At 49.0% G+C, this 18,092-nt stretch overlaps 1 protein-coding gene across 6 annotated transcripts in view; it reads right to left on the minus strand.

Moving 5' to 3' along the window:
• Positions 1–2,402: 2,402 nt before the first annotated feature.
• The window catches only part of Tamm41 (TAM41 mitochondrial translocator assembly and maintenance homolog), a 32,333-nt gene continuing 16,643 nt past the window's right edge, over positions 2,403–18,092 (minus strand). For 3 of the 6 annotated variants that reach the window (XM_029535107.1, XM_029535110.1, XM_029535108.1), the window contains 4 exons: positions 14,537–14,682; positions 10,230–10,395; positions 8,871–8,933; positions 2,410–2,540 (listed from right to left, as the gene is read on the minus strand). In XM_029535107.1, the coding sequence (XP_029390967.1) occupies positions 2,464–2,540; positions 8,871–8,933; positions 10,230–10,395; positions 14,537–14,682 (452 nt within the window). In that variant the 3' untranslated portion in view covers positions 2,410–2,463. Of the gene's footprint in view, positions 2,541–8,870; positions 8,934–10,229; positions 10,396–14,536; positions 14,683–18,092 lie in introns of those variants that run through there. The other 3 variants (XM_021191037.1, XM_029535111.1, XM_029535112.1) reach the window with 3 other exon arrangements.

Below are 18,092 nucleotides of genomic sequence, written 5' to 3' on the forward strand. Positions count from 1 at the left end.
ACATGAGCGTCAGAGATCACCTGAAGGAACAGTAATACTGTCCCTATTCCACCATAGTGAGAAACACTATTCACAGAGACTAAACAACTTGCCCAAAGTCTTACAGCATGCTAGATAATTCTTTCAACTTGACACAAGCCAAGGTCTCTGGGAAGAGAAAACCTCAATTGAGAAGATGCCTCCATCAGATTGGCCTGTAGGCAAGTCTGCAGGATGTTTTCTTGATTGACAACATGGGAGAGCCTATCCTTCTATGGGTAGTGCCACCTTTGAGCACAGGGTGCTGGGTGCTCTAAGAATTCAGGCTGCGTAAGCCACGGGAGCAAGACAGGATGCAACACTTCTCCAGGGCCTCTGCTTCAGTTCCTGCCTCCGGTTCCTGTTCTGGCTTCCCTGGATGAGAGTCTACAGCTGCAATAAACCTTTCCCTCCCCACACCGGTTTGGTCATGGTCTTCTATCTCAGCAATAGAAAGCTAACCTAGAGCACTAAGTGTATGCCACAAGGCTGCTAATTTAGGGCACAATGAGATGAACTCTAAGGCAGAAAACCTGTGTTGTCAGACGACACATCAGAACCAAGGGTCAACCCTGAAGTACTGAGCAACGGGATAGTGCTGAGGTGGACAGAGGACACAAGGCTACAAAGCCCCTGGGGGTTGATGGAACAGATAAGACGTGTGGTGGGTGATGTAACTGTTTCCTGGTGTCCTTCCTCCTCTGGTCACATTTAGGAGGCTCCTTCTGTTCTGCCAGCTGTGCCTGGGAGGAAGCTGCCTCCTGTGGAAGGTGAGAGGCTAAGGTACGAGCTGATTAATCTGGCTTCATCCTTTGGCCAGTATTCATAGCAGTACCAACCGAGAGGGTTGCAGGGACTCGAGGAAAGCCAGCCCTCTCTCTTCCAGACTTCCCCCCGGACATTTTCCTCACATGGTGCCTCATTTGTCATCCTACAGACCTGCTCTATACCTGATGAATCCCAACTTAGATATAACTCTGCTGCTAGGAATGCAGGGGGAATAGGCAAGAATCCAGGACAGGAGGAAAGGAAGGCGCACACGCTCGTGACTTGTAAAGGCTGCGGGTTGCATGAGACAAGGCAGGGGACAGAAGACCAGAGGCGGGGAGTGTTGACATGCAAGCTGTTACTCAGCTGTGTCATGATCCTAGGCTACATCTTCCTCTCAGGAGACCTGATTCCACATCTGAAAAATGAACCTGATGTCCCAAGCTCTACTGAGTAGCTGCTGTGCACAGAACTGACCATGGAACAGAAAGGCTTTATCAGCTATGGGGTAGAAGATGCAACAGGTGGCTGGTGAGATGGCTCAGTGGGTAAGAGCACCTGACTGCTCTTCCAAAGGTCCAGAGTTCAAATCCCAGCAACCACATGGTGGTTCACAACCATCCGTAACAAGATCTGACACCCTCTTCTGGAGTGTCTGAAGACAGCTACAGTGTACTTACATATAGTAAATAAATAAATCTTTAAAAAAAAAAAAAAAAAAAAGAAGATGCAACAGAGATCAACTGGAGGATGCTGACTAGCCTGGGGGGAGGTTCTCTCTGTGTCTTATAAACAGTGGGGGTCATATTAGATATGGGAGGTGAGGGGGTAATCTCTGATGACATGATACAAGACGATGGCAGTGACTGGAGCCAGCCTTAGAGGAGCCAGCACAACAAAGGGCAGAGAAAGGAGAGGAAAGCAGGGTGGATCAGTGTGTCCTGTGGTGCTGGGTTCTCAGTATGTACACATGTCTCAGTACAGCTGGGCAGAACCTTCAAAGGGTCATTTTGGGCTCTGCACCCAAAACTCATACAAAACAGGCCCCAAACAAAACCAAACCAAACCCCAAAGCCAAAACAAACCAAAACAAAAAACAAAAACAAAAACAAAACAAACTGAAAAGACAAAAAACCAAAACCAAAACCCGACCAAGTGAATGGGGACTGGGATACTAGAAGAGAGCCCAGCTTATGCACCTTGTAGGCTACAAGTTCAAAAGCACAGTAGCAGCACCTGTCACGCCCAACTCAGTGTGTCCTCAAAGTCAGAACCTCTTACTCAGCATGGATCACAAAATGCACTCACAACTCTGTACCTAGAAGCCTTTGCTTGGGATGCAAAGTCCTCTTATGTGCTTGGGTAGCACCTGAGTTAGTGTCTGACAGTGAATTAAAAAAAAAAAATCAACCATAGCCAAGCATTGTGGAACACACCTTTTAATCCCAGCTTCAGGAGGTAGAGGCAGGAGGATCTCTGTGAATTTGAGGCCAGCCGAGCTACAAAGTGAAACTCTTGTCTAATAAAGATGGAAAAACCAAACCAAGCCAAACCTTACCAAGCATGACTCAAACCTTGGTCTCCTCAATTTCAAGCAGCCAGCCAGAGTGACAAGCAACTCTTAAAAAGCATGGAGCCATTTATTCATCATCTACACGTAACACATCATCAGTCAAGTCAGGACGCTTTTCTCATCCACCCTTTCCACATTTTGTTCAGCTTCCGTGAACTATAAATCACAGACTTCTTCACACCTGCAAGAAAAAAGAAGCGTGGATGAGGAGAAGCGTGGATGAGGAGTGAGTCCTGTTCAGTGGTCACGCAGCTACGGTCCCCGGTCTGACCAGAGGATTGTCTTTGAGTTGGGGCTACCGTGGGCTGACTGGAGTGTTGGAGAGAACCCGGGAGTTGAAGGCCATTAGAGGCTGCAGAGACTGAGCTGGGCCCCTGCTGTGCAGCGCCATTCTGCATCTGGACCAGGATACCTGGGATTGAAAATGTGGAGGTTCTGGCAGCCTCTGGGCTTCCCAGGTCTTTTAGAAGGGGGAGCCTCTGGTGCTCCCTCTCTACAGCACGGGCAACCCAGTCACTGCTGCTCTGTGTCCCACACGTGCCACCTATCTGCCTAGAGCAATGCAGTTCCAACTACACATGCCAGGCTGCTCTCTTGCCTGGTGCTCGCCTCTCAAACAGCATTTGCCCCTCTGTTCTGCACTTGTAGCCGATTCTCCTGTCTCTGCCTAGACTGACAGCTCCTCAGGACAGGGCCCTTGTTCTATTTACCCAGCATTCCTTTCACCTCGTACAGTACCTGGTACCCAGCAGCACACAGGAGGTGCTTAGCTGAGTCTTCTGAAGTGGCAGAGTGAAGGCTGGCTCTTATAGGTCTCTGACTTTATCCCAACTACAAAATCCCAGAGAATAGGCTCTCTGAGGCTTATGGGAAACACGTACCAAGGGATAAATGGGGTGCTAGTATTCTAAGTTCCCAGAGAATAGGCTCTCTGAGGCTTATGGGAAACACNTACCAAGGGATAAATGGGGTGCTAGTATTCTCAGTTGGTGCTTTAGGGTGTGGCCTGAGGAGCTGAAGCCTTTTTCTCTTTGTGCTCTGGGTTGGAAGTGCATGCTCCTGGCTGTGGCTTGGTGACCATGTTGACAAGGTGGGAGGATTCACTTTTAAACTACCTGGCCCTGTTAATTGGAAGCTGCCTCACCTGCTTAGAATCTGTGGCTACTGCAGGCAGTGACAGGGAGAAAGGCATGGTTCCCCAAATCATTAGCAGATGTGTCTGGATTCGTGTTCTCAGCTTGACATGATCTGTTGAGAAACTCCAAGTTTTCACTGCCTCCACCCCTCTTAATTTTCTCCCTGAAGCAATGACTCTGGTCAGACTCACCCACCTGAGCACTAAGGCTGGAAGATCATTACACAAGGTGCTGTTTCAAATGCCAGTGGAGCCAACCAGAAGGCCGAGCAGAAGCCAGGCAGTCACACACGGAGGACTCAGCGCAGCAAGCCCAGGCTGCTGAGTCACAGCTGGAGGCCGACTGACTCCTCTTCCCATAGCTTAGTGACAAGCTCCTCTGAGACTGTCAGGTAAACACTGAACATGGCTGAGTGGCCCTGGGTGCCATCTTCAGCTGCTTAGAGCACTAGATGCCTCCCTTGACCGAACACAATCCCTCCTTCAGCGGTCAGAAAGCCTGCAGCAGGGGGCTGTGCTACAAAGAACACTAGGAAATGACTGCTTATGTGCATGCACTTCCATGCAGACGGGCCCGAGGTTAGATTTCCATGGGCTCCGTCCATAGCCACACCGCTCTGAATGTGCTCGAACCCACCAGGTTTTCTCAAGAGCTGAGGTTTGCTCAAGGTTAAGAACAATTAATTTCACCAAAGGTTTAAAATATTTCAGCCAACAATTTCATAAAATTGAAACAGTGTTCTTCAAAGGACAGCAAAGGCTGTGAAGCACCGGGACAGGTGGGAAAGCCCCCACCTATGGAGGCTCTGTGGAGGAGCCAGAGTGGCACCCCAGGGCAGGAGCTGTTCGCATTACCACATCAAACAAGCCTGGGGTCCAGGAGCCACTGGAGCTCTGAGGATGGAAGGGGGGAAGGCAGAAGAAAGGAGGAAATCTAAAGCACATATTCAATTCAGGACGAAAAAGCATCAAGAAGAAGGGGCCATCAGTGGGCCAACTTTCCAGCACACACTCTAAGGTGGGGCCTGACACAATTCTATATCCACACCTATGAGGACAAAGTCAGTAAGCCTTTGAACACTTGCAGTGAGCCTCCAACTGACCTGTCCACAGGGAAAGGCTCATCCGAGGCAGAGCTACAATTTAATTTGACAGGTTAGACATAGCTGGGTGTGGCAGTGGACACCTACAACCCTAGAACCCAGAGAGCAAAGCCAGAGAACTGAGATAGAGCAGCCTCAGCTACAGAGACCCAATTGGAATAGAGGAGGGAACGGGGTGGAGGGGAGTGGGGGGGAGAAGGAAGGAGGGAGGATGTTCAACCTTAAGTGATAACCACATCATCAGAAAGATGATGTAAGATGAAAATAACGATTGGCTCCACTGTGTTTCAGGAATGGGATGAGAAGCAGTGAGGCATGCTGGGATATTTCTTAGGGACAAGACTAAACGTGTCTTGTTAATTCAGCTGAATCTTTTGAAGTTGGGAGAGTTAACTCTGATTGACCATAAAGACAGGAGGGAGAATTAGACTCATCAGCACCCCAGCCTCCCGCACCTCAGAGGGTGGCGCCCCAGCCTCTGGGACTTGCGTCTACCTCCTGCCTATCTCTTCTCCATTCCCGGCTCTCTTCCCTTGGCCTGGGCGTGCACAAGGCTCCTTCAGATGGCTGGCTGGCTCTATCCCTATCTGCTGGTCTCTCTGGTAACAACAGTCCTCCCCCTCTTCCTGCATCCTTCAGCGGCCTCCCCCTGCCTCAGGGAGGCTCAGCAGTCTTTGAATGCTGGATGCAGCTTTGGGGCCGTCCTTTGTGAGGCTCTGGCCTATCTCTCAGGCTGGTCGCTGACTCCAGTTTCCTACCTACTTGTCCTCACACCCACTCACTCAAGCTGCTGGAGCAGGCTGGAGCAGGCTGGAGCCAGGTAGGGAGACTGTAAAGGGCTGCTGCGTAGACCGAAACAGTTGGCTCTGCTGGTCCTTGTTGGCAGAGACTGGCTACCCTCAGTGGCAAACTACTTTCTTCAGGGGTTCCGTGCTAACGCTAGTTCCTGAGAATCTGGGAAACCTGTGGAGAATCGTGCTGCTCTGCTAACAACAGGGTATAAGAGAGATGGAGACCAGCTCCTAACGAAGAAACTTCCAGAGAAAAGGAACAGAGCATTTCTGACTTCAAGTTAGACCATGAGTGTATCTGACAAACTACAAGGGGAAGCCATCATGACAGAAGGGCCGAGCTGCTCACAAACACACTGCACGGAACATGCTGCCCAACAAAATCTGCAGGGCGGGTTACAGATCTCACAGGCCATCACCATACACAGAGAAGCCAGGAGCAAGGCCAGAAGGCCAACAGAACTGCAGGGTCATCGTTTTCTACCGTTGCTACTGCCTGTGGCCTTTCTCCCGCTGTACAGTGTGCGGCCCTGAGAAGTGAAGCAAGTCACTGCTCAGGGCAAGCAGGGCAGTACTCGCCCTGCGGGAACCTGGGTGGCAGGGTCTGTTAACACTGCCCTCTGCTGGCGAATGGCAGAAATCAGTGGGGAGATGCCCAGGGCCCATCTCAGGGTGGAGGTTATCAGGAGGTGGCGCAGGGATTCACAATGATGTTTTTTCACTTCTGGCTAATAATCGTCACTATTCAAATAGGAAAAGCAATTTCAGGTCTACTTTGGTATGGCTCATGACTGTATTGTTATTCCTTTTTTACACTCAGAGGCTGTTCTTCTTTGGTGAGACATTACCATAACCAAAGATAACTTTTGTTAAAATCAGGCACATAATGGAATGGAGTTCTTCAGTTTCTCAGTTGTTTGGACCCAAACGGTCCCAAGGTTTTAAGTGACAAACAGTTTAGTTAAGCCCACAGTGTATGGAGCAATAAAGCTTTTCATTGACTAAAACAGGCCAACGAAGAAAAAGAGTTTGGATTTTCTAAAATCTCCCATTCCAAGTCACAAAAATGCTAAAACATACTCATGCACAAACTGCATTAACAGGCAGAAATTCCAGCACTCAGAGGCTAAGGTAGGATTATCCTGTACTGCATAGAAATATACTGTCTCAAACAACCAAGGAGGGCTGGTGGTGGCTCAGTCAGAGCACTTGCCTGCCAAGTGAGCAGCCATGGGTCTGATCAGTGCTAACACAAGGTGTGGTGGTCCAAGCCTGTCATCCCAGCACAAGGAAGGTGGGGGCCAGAGGGCTGAGAGTTCGAGACCATTCTTGGCTATATAGCAAGTTTGCAGCTGGCCAGGGATATATGATGCCATCTTACATAAAAATATAAAAATGCTGTCAGGACAACAGAATATTGATACAGCCCTACTTTACTGAGTTTCACCATGTCAGCTCAGAAACACTCAGAATCCACTATCTTCTGTTGTTTATTATAAAGCAAATCCCAGGTATCATATTATTTCACCCATAAATATTTTAGCATGTCCCTCTGAAAGAACAAGATTAAAAAAAGCAAACCCAAATAACACCATTATTGCAACTGAAAGCATCAAGCATTCCTTGTAGCCCAGAAGCCCATCTCAAGCAGCCACAGGCAGAGCCTAAGTCGACAGGCAGACTCAGCCCCAGGCACAGCCTAGGCTGACAGGCGGACTCACTCAAGCAAACAAAGCCCCCATGTCAGCTCTGCAGAGTCCCCCAGCAGGAGCTCAGGACACTTGACTACATTAGTCAGAGACACAAAGCTACGTGCAATTGTGGGAGATCTTTTCTGCAGTTGACTGCAGTGTTTAGTGCAGCTGAAATCTGGCCAGATCCTTCCAGACTCAAGGGCATCACTGCATCCAGGGAACAGATGCTCCGAGGGACATGCACTGGGCTGTGAGCCTCGAGTGTGGCCACACCAGCTCCAGGACAGTCTCACACCCAAGGAACAGGCATAGGGTGAGACGTCACTCTGTTTGGGAGCTACCCCTGTGCCATCTCCTTACCACATATGTACGTGTCTGTCTCCCTTTCCAGTTCAGGAGGCGGGATGGCCAATGCCTGAGCAGCCATCACAGGGCATCACAGGGCAGATAGATGCTTAATGCTAGGAGCAAAGAGCTACAACAGGCATTTTATGTGTTGACACCAAGTGCTGCAGAGAGTGGGGAAAGAGAAGGCACTCCACACCTTACTCATCAACACAGCTACTTTGGTGAGTAATCTGGCAATATTTAAGGCTATACTTGATGAAAGTGCTGGACATAAAGAACAGAGGAGTGGAGGCTGGGAAAGTAACTGGGTGAGAAAGCACTTGCATAGCCTGTGTGACACCCAGTACCCCAGACTCATGAGGCTGCCAAACCTCCCAGAGAGCAGAGGTCACAAGGGAGACACAAGGACAACAACCCCTGGCCTGGGAGCACCGGCATCTGGATAAAGGACTTCACAGTGGGAAATGAAGGGATACTCTGATTTCCCCTGAAAGAGATCAAACGGTCCAGCACAGCCGCCACTGGGCCTCCGGAGCCCCAGGCAGAAGGAAGAGTCAACGAGCATCCAGAACACACATGGGCTAAGGATCAGAATAGCTTTGAACTTCAACAGTAGTCCTGAAAGTGAGAATAATTGCAGTAATTATTTCAAGATTCTGTCTTTTTTCTCTCCCCTCCCCCTTCTTTCTCCTCTCTCTCTTTCTCCTGCTATGAAGAAAAGGATGACCTTGAATCTGTAAGCTGTGCACAAGAGAGTGCAGGGCATAGCCACGTGCCCGCAGGGCAGATGAAGACACTCTCTGGGCAGGGGAGGAAACGCACATCATATGCCTCGACTCAGGGTTAAACTTTCAATAATGACTTGGCCCAAGCTGCAAGGAGGAAAGGAGAACTGAGGCAGGAGGGAGGCCATAGGTGGGCAGGCCTGGCACGCGGTGGCCGAGGGGCGGGTATAACTGCGGCTCAAACACTGCCTTTGATTGCCCACGGGGAGCTGGAAGCTAAAGTAGAGGAGCAGAAGAACAGTAACCTAAACCCACTATTCAGGAGACAGCAGGGAAAACAGAATCACCAAGAGAAGGAAGCAGGTGTCCGAGAACGGGGAGGAGCAGAACGGGGAGGAGCATGGCTCGCTGCTGTTTTTACAGTGCTTTGCAAGGGTGACTTCAATATGGAAACATGAGAGCAAAACCTCACACAGGAGTTATTTAGGAACTGAGAGGAGAGCCCAAGTCTCCTGCCAGCACCTCGGGTGGTGACCCAGGAGTTCAGGTCACACTGAAGCCATGACTATCTAGAGAACTACAACGTCGGGGTGTATGGGTCAGAACTGCACCATACAAGGGAGATGCAGATGCAAAGCTCTGTATTTCAACCGACAGCACTGAGGCCATTCTGTCCAGCAGGTACACCCCAGGTGCCTGTTTCCAAAAGTCTTACCAGCAGTAAAAAGGCCTTTGGTGCTCTGTCTGATGCTGGAAGGTCTGACGATTGACGAGACCGCTGCAAAACACAAAAGCAAAAAGGATAATGAGAAGCTAGACAGAGGCTGGTCATCTTAGAGGTCTTAAAACTCCAAAACTAAATATCATTTCCAGCTAGTCAACAGAACCAGGGGTGGATTGCCGGCCCTGCTGGAGGCCAGCTGGGCCCAGGCCCAGCTGTACGAGCACCCGGCAGAGGCCGAGGCTACTGTACAACTTGGCCACCTTAAAACAAGAGGGGTGGGAGGTGACCCTCGAAGGACATCTTAGGAATTTAAAGCTGCTCACGCCTTCTAGTTCACAGTTCTAAGATGCAGAAAAATGTAGAGGTCTTTGTTTTCTATCTCGAGGTGCCCATAGTAAAAGGAAATGAGAATATTTATTCTAAGATACAGGGTCCAAGTCTCCCATCATCTCAGGGTAGCAGCAACCACCAAAGGCCTGGACTGGCCTGGCCTGGCCTAGGGGAGCTGGTACCTGGGATTCTCAAGAAAGTTGGTGCAGGTTCCTGAGAGGGAGGGTGGAGACACCGCCAAATTCCTTACTGCAAACTGCATTTCCAATCAACAAATATTTTACTGAGAGACAAAGGGAGAATGAATTTGTTTGAGAGACAGGGTCCTTTCAGTTTCCTATTTATGTCTTCCCTACTGTCCTTTGCTACTTAAAAGAGAGAGGTGGGTCTCTCAAGTTTTAAGGTTGTGATCTTTCTGTTGTTTTTAGAGACAGAGCCTTGCCTTGCTAATTAACCTTGGTTGGGCCTGAACTCACTATGTAGCCCAGGCTGGGTTTGAACCTGCGGCAAGCCTTCTGCCCCAGCCTCCTGAGTGCTGAGATTACAGGTCTGCAGCTCCACTCAGGTTTGGATCTTTTGATAAACATTAAGGAGGCCCTGGGGTGAGTGCAGAGAAACTCTGTCTGAGGGCCCTCAGAGAGGGTAGCTGGCTGGACACAGCCTGGGACCAGTCAGAGAGAAGCTGGAGATGTCAGCGAAGCCAAGAATGTACTCTCAGTCTCTTTCCTTCTCAGACCTCCACAAAGGACAGACACATCTTCCAAATAACATCTAGAAATTGTGTTCCTGAAACCAGAGGCAGCTGTGCTGCAGCCAATGGGTAGCTTTCCCACTGCTTGCTTCAAGCAAGTGAACACTGAGATTTGGAAAACCCCGAATTGTTCATGCTATTCTTCTCCGCAGACACAATCTCTCTCTTGATCTCGTTAGGCAAGAAGGAAGACATAATGCGTCTGAATGACACAAAGGCTGCTTTCACCCTCAGCCAGCCCTTGCTCAACATCAGACTCGTGGACACACCTAGTCGCACCACATCTCCACAGTCAGGGTCTTGAGCCACTTGCAGTAAAGTCTCCTCCACGTCCCTGTTTCTCCCAGGAGGGTCCATGATGTGATTGATTTGCTGCTGTAAGGTTCTGGGCAGTGTCATTAGCTGAGTGAACTGTCCTTCTGGGCTTTTATCTATCTGGGAAAAAGAGAGAGAGAGATGACGTCTTTGCAAGTGCTCTGAAGTCTAGACACAGCTAGTCCGACACATGGCTTCTATTTAGAAACCACACAAACAAGAGTCTCACGCAGAACTCCTATGCATACATCTGTAATTAAATAAGGTTTTCCTTCCTCTGACGTAGGCACCACACCTGCCCCAGGTGGCATGGGAAACTGAGTATTTACATGGTCAGAATTATAAGTTCCTTCAAAAAGGACAGCCCGGATTCTAGAATATTCTACTTCTACATGAGAAAAGAAGTCTCTAAAACATTTTTAAAACATTATTTTATTTTATGCATTGATGTTTTGAATGAATGCCATGTATGTGCACCATGTGTGTGCCTAGAGCCCAGAACTAGGTGTCAGATCTCTTGGAATTAGAGTTACAGACAGTTTTGAGCCACCATGTGGGTGCTGGGAACTGAATCCAGGTCTACTGCATGAGTAGCTCTTAACCACCGAGCCACCTCTCCAGCACCTCTTTGGTGGGTCAGTTTCTGACTTGCAGTTTGCAGGGTTCTACTTGTCATAAGCCAGCAGCTAACAGAGGTGGGGCTGCAGCCGACAAGCCCAGATCCAACCCAAAACTCAGGTTCCCACCCACTCTGAATGCTGTGTGATGGCACATGAGACAACTCGATCTGAATTTGTCCCCTGCTCTGGGGGCAATGCTGCACTTCAGAAATGGCTGTAGGGACACACTGATGACAAAGCCCGTCTTACACAGAAGGTGAGTGAATTAGTAACTGATCAACATAACTTAGTTGTCATTACTTGTTACATGTGACTGAGCTGCTCAGAAGGTTCCATTTGTTTTTTTTTTTTTTTTTGGTTTTTCGAGACAGGGTTTCTCTGTATAGCCCTGGCTGTCCTGGAACTCACTTGGTAGACCAGGCTGGCCTCGAACTCAGAAATCCGCCTGCCTCTGCCTCCTGAGTGCTGGGATTAAAGGCCTGCACCACCAGGTCCGGCTAAAGGTTCCATTTCTTAAGTTGCTCAAGGACAAAGACATAAATAAAACTATGTATTGCCTAGAGACCACTCATTCAAAAGTTAACCCTACTACTGAGACCAGACTAGTTCCCCAATGCAGTGCATTTTGCTTCATAGAATTAAAAATATAAAAACATGGAAGCTATGCGGGAGTGCAGCTGCCCAGAACAACGGCCCGATCGGAAGCTTGCTCTCAGTATTTTTCCACCAGAGTTTGGGTTTTAGCATCATAGAAAAGAACAGCTTCAGGGCACATGAAATGGTTCGGCAGCCTGGCAACCTGAGCACCATACCCAGGACCCATGTCAGGTAGGAGAACCAACTCCACAAAGTCATGCGTGACCACACACACACACACACACACACACACACACACACACACACACACACATCCTGGTCTACACAGTAAGTTCCAGGCCAGCCAGGGCTACATAGTAAGACCCTGTCTCCAGACAACAACAACAACAAGAGTCTCAGGAGGGAGGCACTCCTCTTACTTGCTGTTTAGACAGGCTGGTTCAGTGCCCTCTGAGAGACGCTCTCGGGCGTGGACAGCCACCTGAACCCACTCGTCAGGAGAAGCAGACCCAACTCTTGCCCTGAGCTGGGAGAACTCTGAGCTCTAGCTTCACGGCACCTACACAGAGCCAGATGGGGGTCCTGGGGGCAGACATGCCTGGCCTGAAGATTGGCACTAGGAGTGTTAGCAAACTCCAGAGGCATGTTTGAGCTGCCACCATAGAAGACTAAGCAGCGGCTCTGAGCTCTCTCCCACTGGCCAAAGCAGTAGGAAAAAGTAAAGCCACATCCTAGGAGGGAGAAATTAGTGCTATCTCTGTACTGAGATGTAGGGGTGCGGTGGCCACTCTGTGTACCTTGATTAATCTGCAGTGCTCAGACACTCAGTCGTTTTAAAGGTGCAATTAACATTTGATCAGGTGAATATAAACAGCGCTGATTACCCTCATCATGGCAGGGAAGGCTCATGCACCAGCTGAGACACAGAGGAAGGCAATCTGCTCTTGGCTCAGGGCTGCAGCACCACCTCTTTCCTGGGTCTCCAGTCTCTAGCCTGTCCCATATACTGGAAACCGCTCCACAGATCCATGAACTAATAAACCGGTCTCTCTCCTACCCACCTCCATCACCCTAATCGTGCCAACTCTCTAGAGAACCTCAGCAAGAAAAAGCACTGATGGCCCCTAGTCATGTCCCCAGGAAGTCTGGCCAAGATCTAAATGAATCCTAGTGGGTTACGGACAGGTTTGCAAACCCTAGCGAGCAGAAATGCCGAGGCATCCGCAGCACTAGCTACGGTGGATCATGTGAGAGCAGCTCAATGGAGCCATGGCTGTGTCTGGGGCCATGGGCCTGGGGAGCAATGGACTATTCCTCACTCCTGCTGGGAAGGAGGGTCAGAATCAGCTCAGTGTCAACAACAGTCAGTCAGGCATGGTGGCCAATGCCTTTAAATCCCAGCATTCAGGAAGCAGAGGCAGGCAGATCTCAAGAGTATGAGGCCAGCCTGGTCTACAGAACAGTTTCCAGGACAACCAGGGCTACACAGAGCAACCCTGTCTTGAAAACAAAAACAAAACAAAAATTAAAAACAAAAAACCAAATGAACAAACAAAAGAAACAACAGTTAAACCTTGGGGCATCCCTCAGGGATGGGTTCATGTTTATAGCCCTGGGATGAAACACTGGAAGGAAACCTGGGTATTCCATGTGCACATTTGTCTATGAGATCGTTTTATTTGCAGAACGTTTTATTTATTTATTTATTTATTTATTTATTTATTTATTTATTTTTGGTTTTTCCAGACAGGGCTTCTCTGTGTAGCCCCGGCTGTCCTGGAACTCACTTTGTAGACCAGGCTGGCCTCGAATTCAGAAATCCACCTGCCTCTGCCTCCCAAGTGCTGGGATTAAAGGCATTCGCCACCACGCCCAGCTATTTATTTTTAAATTACATTTAGTTATTTATGGGTATGTGTGCATATACTACCATGGGCATTCCCAGGCCAGAGACAACCTGTGGAGTCAGGTCTCTCTTCCCACCACATGGGTCCTGGGGCTTAAACTCTGGTCGTCAGGCTTGGCAGAGATGTCTTTACCCACTGAGCCATCACGCCAGCCCAATCAATTAAACAGCTTTAATGCCACTGTTGAGCAATATGGGGTCTAATGAACTGAATGGAAGTTCTCAAAAGACCCGGCACAGCCCTAACTCCTGGGTGCTACCAGAAGGAGTCTAAGTTAATGACCACCGGGACCTTTGGCATAGCCATCTTATTGCTGCGCTATTCACAACAGCTGGGAAACAACTGGCTTTGCTCATGGACAGATGAGTGCATGAGGAAAGTGCCCTGCAGGGTTGGAATGTAGGCCCAGCATGCAAAAGCCCTGGGTTTGAACTACAGCCCCATTTAAACAGGGCATGGGGGCACAAGCCTCAATTCTGGAGCTCCAGAGAATTCAGGGTCACCCTTGGCTACCTAGGGGCCTGAAGAACAGCCTGGGCTGCCACTGACTGTCTAAAACAATAAAAGCAAGAAGAAAATGTGGCACAGATATTCAACAGAATCTTAAAGAAAAATGAAACCATGGTGACTGCAGAAAAGTGGCCGAGAGGCCACCTTACTGTAACGAGAGGCCGTGAGGGAAGTGGACAGGGCTGGACGATGGAGCACACGTGATAAGAAGCAACCGGTGACTGACTAGTGGATAAAGGGAAGCGATTGGTCAGAGGGGGACAGGGCACTCAGGGTGGGGTGTGAAAGGGAACAAAGTATAAGGACCCACGTGTATGAAAATGCCAGTGAAGCTCCTTACTCTTAGCATAAAAATTAGTCACGGCTCTTGTTGCCGGCCTCTGGAGCTGGCCTGTAAATGCAGCTTCCTGGAGGACCGAGGCAGAACTGCCAGGTTCAAGGCTTCCAGGGTATTGGAGTGAGTTTAAAACCATCCTGGGCAACTTAAAAAGACTGTCTCAAAAGAAGAAGTACTGAGAAGGCTAGACATAGCTCAGGGGTCTATGTGTGAGGAACGGGTTCAATCACTCCTACTTCAGAAAACATAAATACCGGCTCTTCCTTTGGTAGTAGGAACACACAGCTCACCTCCAGTTGGCCTTGATGCATCTTATACACCACTTGGGGGTCCTTCTGCAATATACTCTCATAGAGCTCTCGGAAATGGCCTACGTTGGGCTTCACGATGTTCAACACTTTTGATTTTTCCTCGCCAATCACCATGCGGAAGTCACCTAAGTTAATACAACCGGAGAAGTCAGTCTTCCTCCATTTCCCACCCTGGCCCACGAACAGTGGAGGCTCACTGGTGCAACACCTCTTCTCTGCTTTAAAATGGCCATTGTGGTATACGAGGAATTCAAGGGTTAGAGGAGGACTTGGGGGAAAAGAGCCTTTGAAGTTACAGAGCCCTGTATGTTAGCTGTAGACCAGTGACCTTCCACATAAGGGCCATGAGAGGTTTTTGGCTTTGTTTTGTTTTTGTTTTTCCAGTATGGAAACCTCTGCACTGACAAACATGAAAACCCTGCCTGTGGCCAGTTGTTGACAGTCATTTTAGGTTCCCAGCACTGTGTGGTTCACAACCAAACATCTGTAACTCCTCTGATGCCACCTTCTGGCTTCTGAGGGCATAACATGCACATGATGCGAAGACACATATACAGGCAAAACACTTATTCACATAAAATATACCTTTAAAAGTTCAAGTGGAGAGAAATGAAGGATGTAACTCTTGCTACAGGATGAACTGGATAAAAAATAATTTCTTTTCAGCGCAACTTCTATTTTGTGCACCTCTGGCTTTTTGATCGAGGGCCTCATATAGACCTAGACTGGACTAGAACTTGCTGTGTAGTCCAAGCTGTCTTTCAACTCCTGGTCCTCCTGCTCTGCTGGGTTCTAAGCACATACCACCAAACCCACTGCAGCAACTTCTGCTGCAGATGACAGGTGACTCGGCTGCCCCTGAGGATTTTGAGTCAATCCTAGAGGGAAGGCTGGAATGCCGGAAGAGGCTGGTGGGGTGGGGAGGGTATGTGTCACAGGGGTGAAGCACTTTCCTGCTGGCACAGGCCCTGGGGCTACATCCTGGTGCTACCCAGAAAGAACAGGTAGAAGTCCCAGTGAAGTGCCACGAGAGTGATGTGCTGAAGCCCTCGAGGGGCGCAGTTGGGCACAGCTCATCTCACCAGCTGCCGAGGAGGCCCCTTTTGTGAGTAAGGAGAGTACTATGGGTAATTATATCAGAAGCTATGTTATCTTTGCCAATTCTTTTCTCTGGGGAGAGAAGGATCCTAAGAAGCTATGTATGGCCTAGTGGACTTTTCCTCAAGCAAACTGGAGGCTTGCTGGGCAAAGAGTAACACTGCAAAGCTGCCCGCAATAGACTGTGTGTGGCGTGACGCCTCCCAGGCTCGTACTGGGGTGTAGGTTCTAACTTAAGGAGAGAAGGTGAAAACTATCGTATCTGTAGTGTATCGTCTCAGGAAGAGTAGTCAATCCCCATGGAGTGTGCACAACAACAAAAGACACAAAGACTGGGCCACACGTGCCTGGGATTTCCTCAGATGCAAGTTAGCATGCCACATGTAACATTAAAGAAGAAAGGAAGAAAAAAGAAAGAAGGAAAGAAAATCTGCTCATTAGACCGAGGGAGCAGTTCAGCACTGAAGTGTAAGGCCATATTGTATCTTCCCTTTCAGTAGGTCCTGTGTACTCAAGTTCTTATGTCTAAGGCAGTAACTTTTTTTTTTAACCCCCTGCAGAGGCAGCAATGTTTTAACAGAAGGGCTGTACTTGACCAAACTGTAGAAGCAAGCTAACCCAAACCCTCCCACAGTGATGGTTGAGATTAAAGACCTCAGAAAACACTCTGGTCTCTGAGAACAAGGACCGGGCTTGTTGGCTCTGGACCTCTGGCAACTCGTGGGCTGTCAGGTGCAGGCAGGGTACACTGACGGCCACCTGCTGAGCTGAATGCTCCCACAGGCATGCAGCAAGAGCAGCTCAGTCACCCGGGTTACTCATCTCTTCAGAACAGAATCAGTCAAACGGGTAGAGCATGTCACGGCTGATGGTTAAGACGCTTCCTACCTTCAGAAATCCCGCTGCAACCCAACACAGGCACTGAGAGAAACTGACTACTGCTTTTTGTGTTGTATCTCTGCTGATGGTTTTAACTCTCGGCTGTTCTATGGAGAGAGCCTCCACAATAAGCCACGGAGAGAAAATTTGTCTTGGAAACCCTATGTAGCAGGCCGGCTCTGTGAGTCAGATGTGTTGAGCAGTGAGGGACAGGCGTGCTGCACAGTACAAACTCTGGTTTTCGGGAGAGGAAATGCCTCACGGTGATTTGAGTCAAGTTATTTAATCTTCCTGAGGTAGAAAGATCTCAAGTTCTAGGCTAGCCTGGGCTACACTTTAGTATGAGGCTAAACTACCTCAAAACAAACAAACAAACTCACAATCTTCTTATGTACTGGCTAGTTCATGTCAATTTGACACTGCTAAAATCATCTGAAAGGAGAGAGCCTCAATTGAGAAAATGCCCCCCAAAGACCCAACCGTAGGACATTTTCTTCTTTATATGTGAGATAGGAGAGGGCCCAGCCCACTGTAGGTGGTGCCACTCCTGGGCTGGTGATCCTGCGTGCTATAAGCAAGCAAGCTGTATGAGCCATGAGGCTGAATGAGCCAGTAAGCAGCACCCTCCATGGTCTCGGCATCAGCTCCTGCCCAGTCTGAGTTCCTGTCCTGTCCTCCTTTGGTGACGAACCGTGATGTGGTTGTGTAAGCCAAGTAAACCTTTCCTCCCCAACTTTGCTTTTGCTCATGGTGTTTCTGTAAAGTGTTTGAATCACACCAGCCTCAGCTGCTTTCAGAGCTAAGCTGGTGAGCAGATGAGAGCAGAAACTATTGGAAGGAAGGGGCAGTGCGTGGACCTTGGTCTAAATGAACAACTGCTGGTTACCTTTGCCTTTTTAACCTAACCACACCACCAATGTCGTTTCAGAACAATGCGTATCTGGGTGGCTGCAAAGTGCTACAAGCCTCACGACCCTGAGACACAGACCCTATTCTGTGCAGCAACATGCGAAGGTTTCAGTGCAGGTTGGTATGTAGTGCAAACTGGATGTGCTATGACAGAAACAACATATCTACTTTTCTAACAAGTCTGAGCTCCCATGCCAGACAACTCAGTCACTTAGGTGAGACTCGGTGTCTTAATAAGAGTAATGAAGCCAACCCATCAACCTAAGAGCATCCTCTTCTACCCTGTGCCATTAACACCTCCCCCCATCTCCTGTCACCCCACATCCCCACCTCAGGCAGAGGCTGACAGGCCTGTTGACTTCTGGGGTAACATTTCTGTATAAGCCCTGGCTCATCACTGTGTTTTAGGACCAAACCCAGGAGCTTAGCACAGCAGGTACCTGCTACCTACTGAAGCGCACTCCCCGCAGCTATAGCTCCCGCGCAGCCACCGCCTGTGGTGTTTCATCATTCGCTGTTTGTAGCCTGGATCGGTCCTTATGAGGTGTGTGGTGCTTATGGACTCAGGCCTACTGAGAGGACTTCATCTACCCATTCCGTTGACGGATACTGGGTTGTCTCAACTCTTTTTTTTTTTTTTTTTTTTTTT

This window comes from Mus pahari, chromosome 2 (assembly GCF_900095145.1).
Source record: "Mus pahari chromosome 2, PAHARI_EIJ_v1.1, whole genome shotgun sequence".
Taxonomy (NCBI): Eukaryota; Metazoa; Chordata; class Mammalia; order Rodentia; family Muridae; genus Mus; species Mus pahari.